General features: G+C 39.8%; 1 protein-coding gene across 5 annotated transcripts in view; it reads left to right on the plus strand.

Moving 5' to 3' along the window:
• The window catches only part of PLEKHG1 (pleckstrin homology and RhoGEF domain containing G1), a 223,772-nt gene that overhangs the window by 157,197 nt on the left and 45,107 nt on the right, over positions 1–21,468 (plus strand). For all 5 annotated transcript variants that reach the window (XM_055310115.1, XM_055310114.1, XM_055310112.1 and 2 more), the window contains 2 exons: positions 6,719–6,819; positions 20,952–21,021. In XM_055310115.1, the coding sequence (XP_055166090.1) occupies positions 6,719–6,819; positions 20,952–21,021 (171 nt within the window). The remainder of the gene's footprint in view (positions 1–6,718; positions 6,820–20,951; positions 21,022–21,468) is intronic.

The raw sequence follows: 21,468 nt of genomic DNA on the forward strand, positions 1-21,468 counted from the left end.
CCTCTGCCTGTGTCTCTGCCTCTCTCTGTGTGTCTCTCATGAATAAATAATTTTTTTTTAAAAAATGTGTCTTGCAGTAAGGGGAACAGTGCCCCTCCTCTTCAGCATGGAAAGCGAGGAGTGAGAAGCACAGACTCCCTTCTCCTTGTTGGGGAGAAAGAATTCCTGTCCCCTTCAAGGTCCTTCCAGGCAAACTAGAAATCAAATTGACATGAAAGGGTTTAACAGGAGATAATAGAATTTAATAGCATGTATACAGACAGACATGGAAATTCCAAAGACAGGCACAGTGAGGTATACAAGTTATCTTGTACTGAGGAGATGGGGCAAGGGTCTGGGACTTCAGAGGAAAGGAATGCAATTTACAGGAAGATGAAAAAAAGTAAATGTTTGGTAAACAAATGTTTGCTGGGCCACTCAGCAACAATGGGACAAAGAGAGGACTTTGCTCAAAGTGGCCCTGCCTAGGTCCCTCCCCATCTACCATAGGTAGTTCCTATTGTAATGTAGTTATCTATGATGAGAGCTCTCTCTCTGGAGCAGTCCTCACTCTCAATTCTTTTAAGGCATTTGACAGGGAAGTAAAGAGCTTTCTCTGAAATTGCTAGGTCTTTATTGCCTTTTTTAAAAGATTTTTATTTATTTATTTGGGGGGGAGGGGCACAGAAGCAGACTCCCAGCTGAGCAGGAAGCAGAATGGGATGTGGAGCTGGATCCCAAGGCCTCAAGATCACAACCTGAACCAAAGGCAGACACTTAACCGACTGAGCCATCCAGGCATCTCAGGTTTTGATTGCTTTCTAACTCAAAATAGTCTTCACGCTAAAGCTGCCCATCTTGGGGCAGCCTGCCATCGGCCTCTACATCCTGAAAGCCGACAGTGTCCTCGCACCGTGACTCACCCTTCACTGGCTCCTTCCTCTCCTTCACGCCTCTCTCTAGAACCTGTGGAAGGCTTGGTCTGGGTTTACCTGCACTGCTGTGCTGGTCTAACTGGCCTCCCCACCCCAGTTTTACAGCTTCTGTTTTTTCTTTGCTGATGCTGGGGTGGTCTGTGGTCTCCCTCCATCCTTCAGTGGTTGCCACCGCCAACAGAGCATGGAAGATCTCCATGATCAGTCCTATCGTTGCACTGCAGCCCACCTCCGGGGTCTGTGTATGGGCTCTGGGGCCTCGCTCTCTTGGCCTATCTCTGCACCTGTAAATGTCCTTCCTGACTGCAGCCTGCCTACCTGACCCTGTGCCTCTCTTGGCACTCTTCTACTTCCTGGATGCTGTCTTCTTCCTCTACATCTAGACTGCTGGTTATCCTTAAAGATTCAGTTCTAGGGATCCCTGGGTGGCGCAGCGGTTTAGCGCCTGTCTTTGGCCCAGGGCGCGATCCTGGAGACCCGGGATCGAATCCCACGTCAGGCTCCCGGTGCATGGAGCCTGCTTCTCCCTCTGCCTATGTCTCTGCCTCTCTCTCTCATTCTGTGTGACTATCATAAATAAATTAAAAAAAAAAAAGATTCAGTTCTACTCGTGCCTCCTCTAGAGAGCCTCTCCCAGCCTTGGAGTCAACCACTTCTTTCTCCTCCGCCTCCCCTCTCTGCCGCATTGAATATTTATCAGCCATGTGGCCTACACACTGTATTCTACTTATTTGTTTACACTTGCCTTTCAACGACACAGGGAGCTCCTTGCAGGGAGGAATCATGTTTTATTCATTTTTTTTTAATTCCTAGCTTGTAAAACAGAACTTGGCACACATCCTTAGGTCCTCAAAAAAAGGGGTGGGGGATGAGGAGAGAGGGTTTGTATGAATGAATGTGAACGCTTTTAAACTATAAATGGTTATACAAGTGTAGGTTATTGTGATATCAATGGCGTCCCAATGTAATACATGGGATTTGGAGGGCAGGTTTTGGGAGAAACAGATGACTGCATTCTAGAAAAGGTGGGGGGTTTGGAGAAACAGGAAAAAATGGTTCCTTCAAAATAAAGACCAAAGGAAAAAAATCTTACATAGGAGTTATATCAAAGGGCTTGGAATTTGGAAGTGCTAAAAAACAAAAAAAACAACCAAAAAGAGTCAACTATAAAACCACTAGGTCAAACTTTGAAACGTCAGCAAGAAGATTAAGGAACGGAATCTTTTTGTCTCACATACAATGGACTCTAGCAAGAGAAGGGGCGGGAAGGAGTGGTAGAGGTGTGACGTATGGGGAGACTTCAGAGTTCTGAATCAGCATTTCTTTCCCTCTTGTGGTTTATCTTTGTTGAGCAGGTTATAATTTTAAAATGTTTTAAATGTTATTTCAGAGGAAGAAGGGAAATGGGGGTGGGGACATTAATTCTATAGGTGTCTTGGAGAAATAAGAGGAACTAGTAAGGATGTTCACTTTGAGTTTAAACCTGAATTGGAGGGATCCCTGGGTGGCGCAGCGGTTTGGCGCCTGCCTTTGGCCCAGGGCGCGATCCTGGAGACCCGGGATCGAATCCCACGTCGGGCTCTCGGTGCATGGAGCCTGCTTCTCCCTCTGCCTGTGTCTCTGCCTCTCTCTCTCTCTCACTGTGTGCCTATCATAAATAAATAAAAAATAAATAAATAAATAAATAAACCTGAATTGGAATTCTGTCCATTTTTTTATGTATTCATAAGAGACACAGAAAGAGGGAGAGATATAGGTAGAGGAAGAAGCAGGCTCCCTGTGGGAAACCCAATGTGGGACTCAGCCCCAGGACCCCAGGATCATGACCTGAGCCACCCACGTGCCCCGAATTCGGTCCATTTTTATAGCATCTCTGCTGGAGGGCTGCCTAGACCAGTGCTTCTCTATATGTGGGGAGGGACAGGGACACGTGTGCGTGTTTTCTGTCAGTTACATACTGACACTTTGTAAAATACAATAAAAAGTGAATTGCGGGGATCCCTGGGTGGCTCAGCAGTTTAGCGCCTGCCTTTGGCCCAGGGCGTGATCCTGAAGACCCGGGATCTAGTCCCACATCAGGCTTCCTGCGTGGAGCCTGCTTCTGTCTCTGCCGCCCCCGCCCCCTCTGTCTCATGAATAAATAAATAAAATCTTTAAAAAATAATAATTTTTTTAAAAAGTGAATTGCTAGAAAAAGAAAATAGAAGAAATCAGACATGCAAATGACAAGCCTCAATTTACCATTAGAGCCAATGGATTGATCCCATTCTGTCAGAATGCTGTAAGTTTCCACATGCTTACTCTCAATTTCTGCACTTACCTCGTTGTAGTTTGGAAACAGTTTGCAAACTGGCTTCCCTTTACATTTACCACACTTTAAATTGCACCAAGTTAGTCTTTACTTAGATGTTTTCAACATTACAGGCAATGAAAAAGTTAATGTGAAGAGGACACTCACAAATTGTGGAATCTCAAGGAGATCCTAAGGACATAAATTGATTCAAAAATAAATAGGATTTAAAATGGCATAATAGGTATTTTTTTCCAGTGGTGGAAAGCTCTTGTGTTTATCTCCCCGCCTTATCCTTTACCCAGTAGAGTGAATTCTTTGATCTTCTTGGAAAATAATTGTTTTCAATGCTAAAGTTTTAAATTGATCCTTCATTGTTAACTGTAGGGTAGCCATAGATGCTGACATCAAGCCAATAAAATTAATAAGCAGTGTGACAGGCTCTAATAAATTTCATTGGTGTCTTTACTCTGTCATTTGAGCACAGACCCAACTGTTATTATCACTGAGCTTCGAACCTCTTATTTTGGCTGGAGATGATTATAGCTGCTAATACAGTGCATGCTACAGTAGTTCCCAGTAACTGGTTTAGGGTTAAAGTATCATATTTAAAAGACTTAATTATGATCAGTAGGGAGAACAAGTTGTGGCCATATGACTTTGATCTGTTTTCTAGAGTGGCCTACAAAAATTTGGACTCCTAACGATCTATTTTCTCAACAATTTCAGAAAACGAGCAGCTTTTAAAATCTTGTTTTCCTACCACGGACTGGGGGGTTTTGAAACTCTTTCATTTGGAAAGAGGCCATTATTTGTTGGAAGTGGGCCATGCTTCTTTGTCTCTAACCCCAGCTGAAATTCTTGAAGCCCCTTAACTCATTCTTTCTCTCACATGAAGAATTTGGTATCAGGTTTCCACAAATGAACAAGCTCTTCCCTTGAAGTAAGAAAGAGGATTGTGCATTTTCTCACTTAAACCCCATGGCAGCCAACAAGGTGAATTTGGCATGCATACGTCATCCTTGTCCTACCCTTTATCCTGCTATTTGGTGTGGCTCATGCTTCTCCATATCCTTCTGTTTTAAGTTCACGCCCGTCTCTAACCTTCTGTTTTACTGCTTTAACTTTGCATATGATTTGTCCTTTGAAAGTGTTGATCAGAGTCTAAACAGCTATCCAATGTAAGCTTTCAATGCAAGTTAAATATTAGCCCGTCTTTTTGTACCATGTGTAATTTTATATAACTATCGAAGAGCACATTTATGTTTTTGAGGAAGTACAGGTTAGGTTTACATGTTGTTCAGAAGATATTCGCTTCACTTCTAGCTTTCTTTAGCATTTTTTTTTATTTTTAATTTTTTTTTATTTATTTATGATAGTCACACAGAGAGAGAGAGAGAGGCAGAGACACAGGTAGAGGGAGAAGCAGGCTCCATGCACCGGGAGCCCGACGTGGGATTCGATCCCGGGTCTCCAGGATCGCGCCCTGGGCCAAAGGCAGGCGCCAAACCGCTGCGCCACCCAGGGATCCCTCTTTAGCATTTTTTATTTAGGTGCTAACTCCGTGTCTTCTGCAGATACTTAAGCTCCTTATAATTGTTCTGGTTTTTTTTAAAAAGATTTATTTATTTATGATAGACATAGAGAGAGAGAGAGAGAGGCAGAGACACAGGCAGAGGGAGAAGCAGGCACCATGCAGGGAGCCCGATGCGGGACTCGATCCCGGGACTCCAGGATCGCGCCCTGGGCCAAAGGCAGGCGCTAAACCGCTGAGCCACCCAGGGATCCCCAATTGTTCTGTTTATACAATAAGGAGGCTACGTCTTGCTATTGTGGCCCTGGGGCGCCAATTAGACTTAAACCTTGTGAATTTAATTTCTTGTTGAGATCACCACTGTCTTGGGGGCACCTGGGTGGCTCAGTGGGCTAGGTGTCTGCCTTCAGCTCAGGTCATGATCTCAGGGTCCTCGGTTTGAGGCCCGCATGGGCTCCCCACTCAGTGCGATGCCTGCTTCTCCCTCTGGCTCTGCCCCTACCAGCACCCCCACCAGCTCATGTTCTCTCTCATTCTCTCTCAAATAAAATCCTTATAAATAAATGAATGAATGAATAAGGGAAAGGGTTTCTAAACACTGCTTCCTGCATGCCAATGATTGTAGTGTTAAAGAACTAGGTTGGTAAGTTCTGTGATGCAGTCTGTGCAATGTGCTCCTGAGAACGTTAATGGCGAAGCCCTGCCTGTTTTTCCTTTGAGGAACATAAAGAGCATGGGAGAATGAATGTGGCTTAGTAAAAGGGAGAAAGAAGAATTATCTGATGGTTCTTAAATTTCAGTTTCTCCTTTGGCTGGTTGCACCTCCTACATGCTATTGTGTTTGCAATGGGACATTGGAATGTGGCTGGAGCCTGGGATTTGCACAAGGCCCGTTCCTTCTCAAGCTGCACAAGGCCATGTGACGTTTGGTTGAGGGCCATAGTACATTATGCAGCCCAGGGCAGGGGATTGTATTTATTTTTTATTTTACGTTATTTCAGCTGTTTTCACTTTTTTCTTTATTGTTTTCTTACCTCCTACCGAGTTCTTTTTTCAAGCATTGCTGGGGAAGTGGGGGGAACACTCAGTTATGAACTCTCACACCCAGGGTGGAAAACAGCTTTCTCTCAGGAGCTCGAAGCTTCTAAGCCATGAACACTTAACCCACTGTGGCTCTGAGCCCGCATTAGCCCTGCTTGGGGAGCTGTTGCTATGTTAAAATATATAAAATCTTCCAAAGTTTTCCATGGCTCGCCTAACATAGCCTACTAGTTAGCATACGTGAGTTATGTGCTCATTAAAATAAAAAGAGAGGATTTTTTTTCTATAAATTGATGTTTGAGGAAGAATTTGGTTCTATACTTTAACAAAACGTAGCTTCCTGATTTCAAGGTTATGTTTAAACAACGCTTTCTTTCCCCAGTTTATTGAGATATAAATCACATATAACACTGTATTAGTTTAAGGTGTACAACATAATGACTTGGTACGTGTGTATTTTGTGAAATGATCACCACAATGAGTGTAGTTAACAGCCATCACCACACACAGTTATAAATTATTTTTCTTGTGATGATAAAATTTTAAGATCTGTATTTCTGGCTTTCCACTAAATTAATTTGAGTAACTTTTTATCATATAAATAAGTCAAGGAAGCAGAAGATGATGTTTTTATGCCAAAACTCTGACATTATGAGAAACTACGGTCATTATATTATCCATCTAGGGAAGCTCTAATACACTTGGGGGGTATGTAGCCTAATGTATACCATAATCCTTCTTGCTCAAACTCCCTGTTCTATAAATAGGTAAGTATTGTCATCATTAATAAAAGAGACACTCTGTATTCCATAGTATAATTAATGAGCACATTAGTATAGTAATTACTTGAAACTGATATGAGAGATTCATCTTGCATAACTAAAGATGACTTGGAGAAGGACAGGAGTGTTTAAGACATCCTTCTCATTAATTTCCCAGGATTACCTTGACTGCATCAGGGACCAAACAAAACTTCCTCTGGGGACAGAAGAAAGATCAGCCCTCTTTGGAAACATTCAGGATATCTACCATTTCAATAGGTAAGTGAACACTCAAGAGATGGTTCTCACCTGGGAATATTAGGACTTTCAGATGAATACAGCCGAAGAACACTTTACCTGTAATCCTTGATCCAACTTCATACATTTCTGTGTGCTATCATTGCCATGAAGTCTTTTTACCTAGAAGCATCCTTGTTCTAGAAGAGCCTCACATTTATTTAATATTCCATCACAATCCATCCTCCTGGCTCAGAGAAGAGACCTGTTTGCCCTGACAGAGCAGTGACATCGTCCTTCTGCAACACAACATGAACAGGACATCCAAAAATGCATGCGCGCTTAGTCTGCGGCATCCCCAGCTCCACTGGAATTTCTAAAATTTTTCTTCTGCCTGGGGAGTGGGCAGGACAGAGTAAACACACAAATACTTTAAGTCAAAATGTACTAAGTCAAATTAATTAATAATTTAAATGATTAATTGAAACATACATTAAGTACTTTCTACGTAAAAGACACAGGGCTTAGGAAATCTGCTAAAGGGGCTGGGACAAACAAATTGGTTAGTATTATATATTGTGAAACTGCTACCAGGCAGCAGGCAAGTTAAGAGCACAGACTCTCATTTCCACTGTGTCTGGGTTTGCAACGCCCCTGAGCTGTGTAGATATTCTTGGGTGAGTCTTTAAATGGAGTGGAAGGACTAACTCCCTCCCTACAGGTCTGTGTTTATGTCTTCCTTTCTCAGTGAAGCTTGCCGGACACCCACGCAACACCTCACCTGCTCTGTTCTTCCTTCTGGCATTTGTCAGATTCTAACACCCTCTACGACTGACTTTTGGTCTACATCTGTTGTTTCTTTCCTCCCCACCCCCACTCATGGAACACTCCCCAAGGACAGGGGTCTGTTTTGTCACTGCCCAGGTGCCTAAACAGTGCTTGGCCCATAGGAGACATACAAGCTTCTGGGGAATGAATGAATGGAAATGATAAGAATATCTGTCTCTGTGGTTACTGTGAAGCTTCATTGTGTTCATTCACCAAAAGTGCCTAGCTCATTGCCAGCACAGAAAAAGCACCAAAATATCCACCAATGACGAAATTGATTTTCTTATAGTAAAATCCCATTATAAATTCTGCAGTGCCCTGTCATTGCATGACTCAACCACAAAGCAAATTATAAATCTTACCCATTTTTGCTTAATGAATTTGGTATATGTGACACCTGGTGCACAGGATCCGCATCTCCTTTGCTACTTTTGAACCCCTAGCACCTAGCACAAGCCCAGCCTCTTGGAGACCTGCATATAGAATTGCATCAACTCCTCCTTTCATTTTGAAAGCCTAGGATATAAAACCGGTCAGTGTTGCAACATCTCCCTGATTTGACTCAGAAGACTTTGGAAATTGGTCTGCTTATTCCAAGACTGTGGTTCTCAACCTGAACTATACTACTACAATCACCTGGGAAGCTTTTAAAATATATATATATATATATATATATATATATATATATATATATATATATATATATGATGGACCCCACCCCCAGAAATTGTAACAAATTGGATTGGGATGGGGCCAGGGCATCAAAAGTTTTTAAAAGATCCCCAGATGTTTGTAATGTACAGCTGTGGCTGGGAAATACTGTGTACATAAAATAAAACATAATAAGAAAATAAAGGAAGGTCATAAAGAAATTGAATTAGGCTGGGGCTCCTTGGTGGCTCAGTCGGCTAAGTGTCTATTCTTGATTTCAGCTCAGGTCATGATCTCAGGGTTGTGAGATCGAGCCCCACATCTAGCTCTGAGATAGGTGTGGAGTCTGCTTAAGATTCTTTCTCTCCCTCTCTGCCTCCTCTCACCCTCCCCACTGCTCATGCATGCACGTGCTCGCTCTCTTAAAAAAAAAAAAAAGAATTAGGGAATTGGGAGTCTACATGTTCATTGGTATTAAAACAGGCTCCTATTTAGCAGTTGCTGATGGTGAAATACTGTGAGGCCCGCAGTAGCTTCCCTTTCCAGAGCCTATCAGTGGCACTATAACATAGGGAGAGGGCTGAGGCATATTTGCTAAGTCTTCTGGTGGTTTGGCTGTAAGTTGACGGTACTGAATGTTTATCTACTGCTTACTTCATGCCAGAGGCCGTAGACCTTTATGCACATTATCACTTAATATGCCTCATCTGGGCTTCTCTGACCCCAAACCCCAGGCATTTAGCCACATTTCCTCTTGCCAGAGTGGAGCCCTGCTTTCCAGGCCATGGTTTGGATTGTGGTAGCATAGTCCAGAAAGGTTTTGTTTTATTTTTTGTTTTCTACTCCCTGGAGTTTAAATCTGTTTCTCCCAATTTAAAGAAAGGTAAGAATGAAGTAGCCCCCAAGGTCAACAAGAAGGGACCTTGGTGGTGGAGCTCATTCTGCAAAAGTTGGAAAACTGAGAAGACCTTTGTTTTCCTTCATTGGTTCTCTCTTCTTTGCTCTTCAGTGTCCTCTGAACAAGGAAGTCAGACACGTAACCCTGAGTCAGAGTGAATGAGCACCCCGATGATATGTGAGGGATCAATGCAATGATACGATGTGCACACAATGAGCACGTATTCGTGCCTGTCCCTTTCGTAGATTCCATTTATATATCCCTGGCACATGTACGATCTCCTTTAATCCTCTTAACAGCTCTGGGAGGCAGATAGAATGTGTATCTTATGCACATCTTGTAGATGAATCAGGAGTACAGTATGAAAAGTCCTTTGCTCAAGGACATAGAACTAGGCATCAAATCTAGCCTATTTTGAATACCTGGTTTTGGCACATTTCTATAGGTATTCTTATTATTTTAAAGTGTATCTGCATGTTTAACTCTTGCAGCTGAGTCATCTATACTATCATGTCCCTATTTCCTTTCCCTTAAATCTGGAGTCTACAGTTAGAGCTCAAATGTCTTTGCTGTTGTATTTGGTTAAGTAAGAAGTATGGATGTGACTTTTTATGTTAAAGCCTCTTATGAATTTTTTATTATATACCCTATACCAGTTGATTTCAAACGTCTGGCTATCTGGTAAATCTATGGTTGGGGCTTGAAATCATTTTAAAGTTTCTATTAGTTCAGGTCCAGGTTTTTCAACATAATATAATATTATTGTGACCAACTAAGCAAGATTTAAATCTCAAAAATTAAAGAGGGGGAAAAGAAAATAGTTTTATGCTGGACCAAAAAAACTCTGCTGACTAGATTTTGTTTTCAGGGTATATGTCCAAAATACATAAAAGCAGCATGATGAATACCCATGAACCCTACTCTATCAAAGCCTTTTCTTGTGTCGTACTTACTTTAGGAATTCTTTAAAGCATAAAGACATTACAAATAATGTTGAAGCCCTTTCTATATCCCTCCCAACTGCATTTCCACTCTGTGGAGCGTGGCACAGCAATGTGCTGGTAAACCAGTTCTCCGGCATTAGGACAAGAGAGGGGGAATCTAGGATTTATATTGTTTACTAATTTCTGTGGTGTAAATATTTCATCACAGCAGATTTCAAGCTACTAGCAAGACATCACTGAACATGGAATTAGGAAGAGGTAGCAGAATTGGCCTAGGAAAACCAGTATAATCCAGTTCAGTATACCACTAGAACTGTAACTATTATCCAAGACTTGGTGTTTCACTCCCAAGTAAGATTTTGTTGCCATGACTGTATATGTAAGCATTTATTTAAAATACGTAACATGCTTTCATGTATTTCAAATGTGGCATAAATTGTGCCAACCTTTCACACATTTTTTATCTCTCCACATTGTTTTTTAGATTTATACCTCTCTTTTATTTTAACCATGATGTCGTATTCCATTGGAGAATATGTTACCTTGCATTTTATCAGTTAAGAAGGAGCGTCTTTTCTTGGTTGTTGGCCACTGAGATTTTTTGTATATGAATTTCTGCCTTCTATTCACTGCCCATTTTTCCATCAAGATGTTTCTTTTTCTTATTGCTGTATAGGCATTCTTTTTTTAAAAAAAGATTTTATTTATTTGTTCATGACAGAGAGAGAGAGAGGCAGAGATACAGGCAGAGGTAGAAGCAGGCTCCACGCAAGGAGCCCAATGTGGGACTCGATCCTGGGGCTCCAGGATCATGCCCTGAGCGGAACGCAGATGCTCAACTGCCGAGTCACCCAGGCATCCCTATATAGGCGTTCTTGATGAATTTTGGCTAGTGATCTTTGTGGATTATTTGAGTTGCAAATCATCTCCTGTGAGACTTGTTTTTTAACTTTAATTACAGTTTCTTTGAAAAGAAGTCATATAATTCATAAGTTCGATTACAAATAAATATACATTTTATAATATATAGATATTGTGTTGTGCTTAAAAAATTATCTTGTACTCTGCTCATAAATACGCTCTATTATTTTTCTAAAAGTCTTAAAACTTTGCCTTGTCTTTTATCTTACTACAGTTGATGGAGGTATGGAATATGGTGGGAAATCCAAATTCTTATTTTCCTACGTGTAGCCAATAGCCCAATCACCACTGATTGAAAAGTATATCCTTTCTGTGCTCATTTGAACCTCCACATTCCTCCCATGTGAAGTTTACATGTATTTATGGGTCTGTTTTTGAGCTGTGCATTCTGTTTCATTACTCCATTTGTCCATTTCTGCCCCCATACCACATGGTCTTCTTTATTAAGCCCACATTACTCTTCAACATTGGCTTAGCTTTTCTTGACTCTTTGCACTGTCGAGTGATTTTTTTATTTTATTTTATTTTTAAGATTTGATTTATCCATGAGACAGAGAGAGAGAGAGAGAGAGAGAGAGAGAGAGAGAGAGAAGCAAGCCCCATGCAGGGAGCCTGACATGGGACTCGATCCCAAGTCTCCAGGATCACACCCTGGGCTAAAGGCAGGCGCCAAACCGCTTAGCCACCCGGGCTGCCCGAGTGATTTTTTTAAAATTAGTTTGTCAAGTTCTAAGAAGAACTCTGTTGGGATTTTTTATTGGAACTACATTTTAATATAAATTAGTATTGGCAGAATTGACATCTTTATAATATTGAGTCATCCCATCCATAAACATACTGTTCTTCAATCAGGCCTCTTTTAAATGTGCTATCATGGGGTTTTATAATTTCTCCATCACATTCATGTAGACAACTTCTAAAAATTTATTCCTTTTGATGTTATTTTGACTAGAATATTTGTTCTATTTTCAAACTATTATTATTATTTAGGAATGCTACTGATTTAGTGTATCCAACTAACTTTCTAAGCTTTTCCAACTAACTTTTCTAAGTTCTAAATCCTTTTGGATTTTCTGCGTAGACACTAGTCTGAATATGAGGAAATATTTTTGTTTTCCTTTATAGTTCCTCTACCCATTATGTTTTTTTGTATCTTATTGTTTGGGCAGGTCTTCTCATACAGTGTTGATTTGATGTTGGTATCCTTATTGTCTTCCTGACATTATTAGGAATACTTTAACTCTCTTACCATTAACTATGATGTTTGTTCTGGGGTTCACCTAAACGCTTTTTCCTATTTTGCTAGGATATCATGAGTGAATATTACATTTTTGGGGGGAAGCCTGGGTGGCTCAGTGATTGAGTATCTGCCTTCAGCTCAGGTTGTGATCCTGGGATCCTGCCTAGGATTGAGTTCCACATTGGGTTCTCTCAGCAGGGAGCCTGCTTCTCCTTCTGCCTATGTCTCTGCCTCTCTCTCTGCCTCTCATGAATAAATAAATAAAATCTTTAAAAAATTCTTTAAATTTTGCTTAACCTTCAAAATGCTTAATCTGCCTTCAAAATGCTTACTCTGCCTTCAAAAATATTAGCATATGACTTTTTCTATTCATAATATAGTAAATTAATAGGTATTATTTTTGAATCATACATTCATTACTGAAATAAACCCTGCCTGGCCATGATGTTTTATATGTTTGTGACCTGATAAGTTTGATTCGTTCGTATTTTTTTACAAAATTTTCCATGCATGTTCATAAATGACCATAACCCATAACTTCTTTCCTTGTACTATCTTTAATTTTGGTATTTGACTAGATTTAAATTGTTTTTGTTTTCACAGAATATTCCAACATAAAACATTTGGGAATGCAGCTGATACTTCATTTTTGTTTTCCTTTTTGTAGCCAAATCTCTCTTCTCTCATAATCCCCCCAATAGTCTAGAAATTTAAGTCTCTGGTTTGGTGTCTGGAAGAAATCCCTAAATGGTCAGAAAACTAGGTCAGTCAAAAGAAGCCACTTTCCCCCTTTGAACAGGCTTCTAAAATCCCAAAACATTTTTCTTTTTTTTTTTTTTGTTTTTACTTCCGATTAAAGAAAATGCTGGTTATTGTACACCCATCCTTCTCTTGGAATAGAGAAGAGTTACCTATACTGTGTTTGAATCTTTAAGAATGAAGAGTGAGGCTGGAATGCCTGGGTGGCTCAGTGGTTGAGTGTCTGCCTTTGGCTCATGTCATGGTCCTGGGATCGAACCCTGCATCAGGCTCCCTGGGGGGAGCCTGCTTCTCCCTCTTCCTGTTTCTGTCACTCTCTCTGTGTCTCTCATGAATAAACAAAATCTTAAAAACAAAACAAAAAACAAATGAAGAGTGAGGAAAGAGAAACCATTTCTTTCTATTGAATTTCTATTTTAAAATTATTAGCAGGGATGCCTGGGTGGCTCAGTGGTTGAGCGTCTGCCTTTGGCTCAGGGCATGATCCTGGAGTCTCCGGATCAAGTCCCACGTTGGGCTCCCTGTGCAGAGTCTGCTTCTCCCTCTGCCTGTGTCTCTGCCTCTCTCTTTGTCTCTCTCATGAATAAATAAAATCTTTAAAATAAAATAAAATAATTAGCAAATTAAAATTATCTTAAGTTCCTTTCCTCAGAATATGAGAGTAAAATCTTCCCTTTCCCTTTAACTCTTTCTCTTTATTCTGCATATGTCAAGTCACTGCTTATAAAACACTCAGCTAAATCTAGTCCAAGTCTAAAAAAAAAAAAAAAAGTTATTTGGGCAGTCCTTTTTTTTCTTCCTTGAAATGTAATTTAGAAAGTGAATCATGGGATACATACAACATTAAGGCAGTGGAAGGTGGGGAAAGTTATCTTCTCTTTTAGTACATTTTCCCACCCCCAAAATCTGTTTAACTTCTGAACAATGGTAGAAATATTTTTACCCATGGGCTTTTTTCAAGTGGACTTTCAAGGCCAGGGTTAATGTAACAGTGAAATTATAGGAACATTTGGTGCTGTTATCCTTGCTCCACTCTGTTCCCACTTGAACATGTGCCCGTGTGGCTGCAATAAGTTAAAATGGCAGCTGACCTAGTTATGTAGGTGGGGAAAGGAAGTGGTGCTCAGAGTCTATTGTAGACCGGAAGGGGAGAGGCCCCATTCCTGACTCTTATTCCATGTAAGGCAATAGAATCTTCAAGGTCAAAATAGAGTTCCTGCCTTCAAGTTCACATCGCTGGTCAGAGAACATTTTACATGTAATATGTTCTGTAAAAGAGAACAGTGTTTCCTCTAATTGCACACCCAAACAAGGGACTTGCACTCAAGTTAGAAAGATTACCTTCTTTTTTATTGTCCTAACTCAAAATGGGAGAAATATTTGGAACTCGGGAAAAAGAGAAATAGCCAAAATCTGAAGGTAGGATGACTCTAATTTTAGTTCTGAGTACGAAACACATTCTATGAATCACTCCTTCCTGCCAATGTACATGTAGGGTTGTTCATTAGATACACTGATGCAATGGGAAACCTGGTCCCCCCCCTTTGGGCTGTAACTCTAGAAGGATGGTCCTGGTCTTTATGGTGCGTCTTCAGTGTTTGATATATACCACATTCCGGCTGCATCTGTGCTCCCCTAGTATAGGGCATGTTATTTTATAGTCAATCTTCTTCCTGTATCTCCTACATTGCTTTTGTTCACCAAACTCCGGCCACAATGGCTTCCTTTCTACAACCTCACACAGCACAGCAAGCTCATTCTGGACTACAACTGATTTCATAAATGACTTTCTCTTTCAGCCCTCAAATCTCACCTCCTTCAAGAGTTCTCCATGACTGCTCCAGGGCTCTTCCACCCCCATCCAGCCTTAGTTGCTCTCCCTACATTGCTCTTTTTGCTTTGTATCATGTAGTAAAGTGCCATATTGTGTTGTTTTCTTTCATTTTCCCAGGTAAAACCAATACTTTATCATTTTTACATAAACATTTCTTATTAAGTGATCATGTATTATGGTATGTGAGTTTCTATTGTAATTTCATTTAGGTTTTTCTGTTTTTAACAAAATGGTGCTTTCAGATTTTATTATGTAGGAATGCTTAACATGAAATCTACCCACTTAACAAAATTTTGAGTGCACCATACATTCGCGTTAACTTAGGTATATTTTGTACAGCAGATCTCTAGAATTTGCTCATCTTGTTTATCTGGAATTTTTTGCCCATTGATTAGCAACTCCTCCATTTCCCCCATCAAACCCCTGGTAACTACCGTTCTACTGTCTGATTCACTGAATTTGACTACTTTAGATTCCTCAAGTAAGTGGAATCATACTGTGTGTCTTTTTGTGACTTGTTTGTTTCACTTAGCATGATGTCTTCAAGGTTTACCCATGTGGTCACATATTATAGAATTTCCTCCCTTTTTAGGGCTAAATAATATTTCACTGTATGTGTATACCACATTTTCTTTATACATTCCTGGGTTGAGTTGTTTCCACATCTTGGCTATTGTGATTAGTGTTGCAATGACTGTGAGTGTGTTAATATCTCTTCAAGATCCTGATTTCAGTTCTTTTGGATAATACCCAGAAATTGGATTATTGATGGCTCGTATGGTAGTTCTATTTTTAATTTTTTGAAGAACTGCTTTGCATAGTGGCTGCACCATTTGTATTCCCACCAACAGTGTACTAAGATTCCAATTTTTCACATCCTTGTCCATACTTGTCTTTTGTTTGATACTATGTTTTTTATTTTTTAAATTATTAACATTTGCCACCCGATCAGAGCATAAGCACCATAAGACAGGACTTTCACCTATGTTCTTTATCCCATACCTCCATACCTATAACAATGACTGGCATGGAGGCTTTCAATACTTACAGTGGAAGAGAGAGCAAACAAGATGGTGGGCTAAATGCATTAGGACAATGGCCCTCTGACAAGAGCACAAAAGAAATCCCATTACTTCTTCCTCACTGTTCCCATTCTTAGTGTTTATCCTATTTTATAGAATGATTGTGAAGGAAAGCTAGCCAGGTGACTCAAGCTAGGGTTCCCAGGTAGACAAGGTCTCCCACCAAAAACAACATAAGGCAGAGTCCAGCCCTTGGCTTTCTGGAGTTGGGTCAGGAAATAAATCTTTCAATACGTGTGTTTATAATAGAGTATGTGAATGGGATTCAATGGCCCTGATACTAACCCCAGCTGTGGCCATTAATTATTAGCTGTGGAAACTAAGGTAAGCTACTTCCCTTGTATGAGCCATGATTTCCTCACCTTAAAATTAGGGTTTGGACTGGAAGGTGTCTGAGCTCCCTCCCACCCTGTGGTTTGAACAATGAATGCCAGTCATTCATTTACAGGTGAGCTATACCTGGAACCTGGGTGGGTCCCCTGAGATACTTCCTCCTACCAGCCAGTCCACTCTGGAAATGAAGTTAAAGCATAACATATAGAACACAGGAAGTTAAATATTGTCAGGGAGTATTTCTGTTAAGCCATGTTGGATTCTGCTCAAAATTCTTCTCTGATCAGAAAGAGGATTTATATTGAAAGACCTGGACACAAAACCTAGACCTTGAGCACTCCATCCTCCAATAATGGAAATCACTGGCTCAGAAATGTTGCTTCTTTGGCTATTACTTTTCTTCATCGATTTCTCTTCATCCAGTGTTTAGGTTCCAATTATTAGATTTCAACTATCGTTAATTTATTCATACCCATTTATTTGCAAGAGATATTGATACAAATATCAGAACTGTATTTTACAAAGTAAAAATAATCTTGCGATGGGAATATTTTCATAGGAATATTAGGAATGAATGTTTGGAATTGAGACTATCCTGAAATCATGCATTGATAAAAGATCCTCTCAATGTGCAAGGTAGACCAATGGATTTTCAAGCAGCAGGGTATAGTGCACTGGTATGGTTTCAGGCTCCAGTAGATCTCTAAGAAACTATCATATACTCAGTTTCAATGTAATATCAAAGAAGAATTTCCATACTCTTCTGAATAGGCTTTTTGAAGACTCTTCTCTTTTCCAGTGACATATCTATGTGAAGCTAGATTGATTTCTGAGTATTTCAATCAAAATAACAGGGGCGCCTGGGTGGCTCAGTCAGTTAAGCATCTGACCTCAGCTCAGGTCATGATCTCAGGGTCCTGGGATTGAATCCTGCAAGGGGCTCCCTGCTCCTCAGGGAGCCTGCTTCTCAGCCTCTCCCCCTGCTCATTCTCTCTCTCTCTCTCTCTCTCTCTCTCTCTCTCTCAAATAAATACATAAAATCTTTTAAAAATAATAACAGATTGTGACAGACTGAATGCAGAAGCAGATATGAGAATCCATCTGTGTTCCATTAAGGTCAACATTAAAGATTTGCAAAAATGTAAAACAACACTACTACTCACTAAATTTTATTTTATAAAATCTATTTTTCACAAAAATTATTTATATTTACATGTATTGGGTTTATTAAATGACTTGATCCATTTTTAAAATATTTAATGTTAATTTCTAATAAATATCAATAGATATAATCCAGATAAAGACTTTTTTAGAGTGTATACAGGTCATGATAGCACAAAGTTTGAGAAAGGCTGCTTTGAGTGAAGAGGGCCCCATAGAAAGCTCCACTTCTCACATAGTTTACAGTTGCATTGTCATGTCTCACTTTCAAACAGGAAAGGACAATTGAAGATCTCAGATATTTGGTGAGAGCCTCTAACGTAAATGTCAGAAGCCAAAAAAGGATCAAACAGAGTAAAGAGAGCTCAGCAGAGAGCAAAAAGCAGGAAAGAAAAGCCCACGATAACTAATAGTAGTATCATCATCCTTGGAAAGAAGAAATTTTGCACTCATAAGAACAGAAACATAACCATTTAAGGAACATATTTTTTAAAAAAACTTTGAAATTAAAAATCAGGCAGTAGAAAGGAAAATATTCAATAGAGGGTACAGAAAATAAAATTGAAGTCTCCCAGAAAACAAACAATAAACAAGAAGATAGAAAAACGATAAACAAGAAGATAGAGGAAAAATAAGAAAGATTAGAGTATCACACCAGGAGATCTAAAATGTGAATAATAGGAGCTTCAAAGAGAGAAGAGAAAATGGCCAGGGGGTGGGGAAAAGGGGGAGGAAATATCAAAGACCTAATTTAGTCATAGGGGTTCCTTAGCTTTTTGGTCCCAAGATCTCTATATGCTTCAAAATTACTAAGAACCCAGAAAACTTTTTGTTTATTGTGTATGATGTTTTGTTTACCGTGATAGAAATGGAAACAAAAATTGTTAAGATTTCAAAATATATGTTATATTTTAACATATATAGGAATTGGTTTACATTTTTACAAATTTCTTTATTGTCTGACTTACTAGAAAACTGCTGGATTCTTAAGTGTTCTTCTACTTTCCCTCTGTTCCATCATCACAAACCAGGTCACCTCTGGACAAGTCCACTGTACTCTCATGAAAGAATGAAAGTAAAAATGCCAATGTTGCCTCAGAATTTTTACAAAAACAGTGACCTCATAAACCTCCTGAAGGGGTCTCAGGAATCCAGCAGATGTGATGCTCAAGAACATTTCCCGAATAGTCAAGTTGGTTCTGTGCATGAAAAGACTCACCCCAAAATCAGCCATCACAGAATTTCAGAATTATGTTAACAAAGAGAAAGCTCTTAGGAGCTTCCAGAATAAAAAATCAGGTCACATGAAACATGGATCATGGATCAGAATGTTATTGGACCTCACAGCAGCATTCGAATTCATAAGGCAACAGATAATTTCCCGAATACTCAGAGAATATTATTTCCAACCAAGAATTCTGTATCCAATGACATGATCAACCAAGGGTGAAAGGAGAACATTCTAAAATAGGAAGAGTCTCAGAAAGTTTATTGCCTATTACCTTTACTCAGACAGCCCTTGGATTTTGTGTTCTTCCAAAGAAGGATGCATCTAAAATGGTAGCTAAGAAACAGTGCATCTAACACAGGAGCCAGGTGATGCACATCATCAGGATGGTGTTGGGAGAATCTGGCAGGCGTGGAGAGCAGGTTAACCTGTTCAGATGAGAGCAGAAGGACCAAGGGCCCTAGCAGCGAGATCGCTAAGAAAGAATACAACCAATGGGTGATCTGATGTTTAAACACAGGGAGGCAAGAGGTATGCTTCCGGAACAAAGTTTGAGGATAAATTAGTGATGTGTACTTTGAAAACTAAGCGAGAGAGAGAGAGAGACAATTTTAACTCCAGGGAAAACATGGTTGTACAAGAAAGGAAATGTAATTATGGTACACTCCCAGGCTCAGCTGAGAATAATATTTATACAGTCTTCAAAATGTAAGCTCTGACTTTTAATCTAATCAAATTTCATAACAGAAATCATTGAGATCAGACAAGGGGAAGTTTGGGCAATTAAGAAGTAAATAATATCTCAAATTGAAAAACACTGAAAATGCTATATCAGCATGTTTAGAACCATGGAAGCATACGGCAGAAATAGCAAGAAGTTGGGAATGCTTCTGGAGAGTAGCAGTAGAGAACAGGAAACAGAAAAGAAGAGACTGCTTGTTTTTATTGTAATTCCTGTAGAACTATTTAACTTATTTTTTTAAAGTAGGCTCCATGCCCAATGTGGGGCCCACACTCACAACCCTAAGATCAAGAGTCACATCCTCTACCAACTGAACCAGCCAAGCGCCCCTACTTAACTTTTTATTAAATCTGTAATATACCTCTAATTAAACACAACATAATAAAAATATATATATATATAAATACAATCTATATATAGTGCAATTGGAACTGAATTACTGCATGATGCCCTTTGACCCAGGAATTCTATTTATCGGACTTTAAGTTGGTTGGGCACATTAATTATACTATATCCACACAATGAAATAGTATGCATTTACTTAAAATAATACTACTGCCATTAAAAAATAAAATAGTCATCTGAGGAAATAGAGCACTATCCTTTAAGCACTATCTCTGTTTATAATTTTTTTTTTAAGTGAGCTCTGTGTCCCACGTGAGGCTTGAACTCATGACTCCGAGATCAAGAGTCTCATGCTCTTACCAACTGAGCCAGACAGGCTCCCATCTCTGTTTATAATTTTAAATTTGTTAGTGTGAACTTCCATGGAATGTTGGAGTCTTCCAATGGATTCTGAGCTCCGAGCACTGAGGGATCATACCTCATCTGGCTCAGTGATTTGTACTTATGCCTTGCCCGCATTTGGTACCTAGACAGCTGTTTGATGAATGAGTAAGTAAGTGTGTGTGAACATGAGTACAGACAATGCCAACTGTCTGGAAGACCTAAATGTCAGGCAGGGCTTATATCTAGGTGGGAGAGTTATAGGTTGGACCTGTGTTTAAATCCCTGGGGCAGGGCAGCCCGGGTGGCTCAGCGGTTTGGTGCCGCCTTCAGCCCAGGGCATGATCCTGGAGACCCAGGATCGAGTCCCACATCAGGCTCCCTGCATGGAGGCTGCTTCTCCCTCTGCCTGCGTCTCTGCCTCTCTCTCTCTCTCTCTTTCGCTCTCTCTCTCTCTCTCTCTCTGTGTGTGTGTGTGTGTGTCTCATGAATAAATAAATAAAATCTTTAAAAAAAATAAAAATAAATAAATCCCTGGGGCACCAAGACCTCAAGCAAGTCCCTAATCTAAGCCTTGGATATAATGACAATAGGTCCTCAGTTATTCAACTAAATATGATTCCTTGTAACTGTTGCCACCTCTGGGCCTGCTTGCTCTCACACCTCCAGAGTGTGTACTTTGGCTTTGACTACTATTAAACATTTGCTTTAAAAAAAAAAAAAAGATTCCTTGTAAACGTCATATAAATGTATAGACCTCTTTGTTATCTAAAATGTTCTCAATCATCATATTAATCTAATACTTTCTGACTTTTTTTTTTTATTAGTGAACTTCTACAAGATTTGGAAAACTGTGAAAATGATCCTGTGGCCATTGCAGAATGTTTTGTATCCAAGGTAAGCAGAGTTCATTCCTCTGGGCCGACCAAGACAGACACAGATTGCAAATTGTTTTCATTTTAATGTTAAAATGACTGGTTGGTTCCATACTGGATGAAGTTAGCCACAAATTTCTCTCTTTGTTTTTCCTTTTTTTTTTTTTTTCCACTAGCAAGGAAAAAAAATAGTGTTACGTGTCCCTACTAAGTTAGGAAATGCTAACTTAGCAGTTGACCTAGAACTTGTATAGTTACTGGATGATGTTTAGGCATCTTTCCTAAGAAAAAAAATTAAGGTTAGTGGGGACCCAGAATAGAATAATGTTTGAAAATTTAAATACAGAGATGCTGGGGTTGCTCAGTGGTTGAGCGTCTGCCTTTGGCTCAGGTTGTGATCCCAGGATCCTGGGATTGAGTACCTCATTAGGCTCCCTACATGGAGCCTGCTTCTGTCTCTGCCTGTGTA

Source organism: Nyctereutes procyonoides, unplaced genomic scaffold, assembly GCF_905146905.1.
Source record: "Nyctereutes procyonoides isolate TBG_1078 unplaced genomic scaffold, NYPRO_anot_genome, whole genome shotgun sequence".
Classification (NCBI taxonomy): domain Eukaryota; kingdom Metazoa; phylum Chordata; class Mammalia; order Carnivora; family Canidae; genus Nyctereutes; species Nyctereutes procyonoides.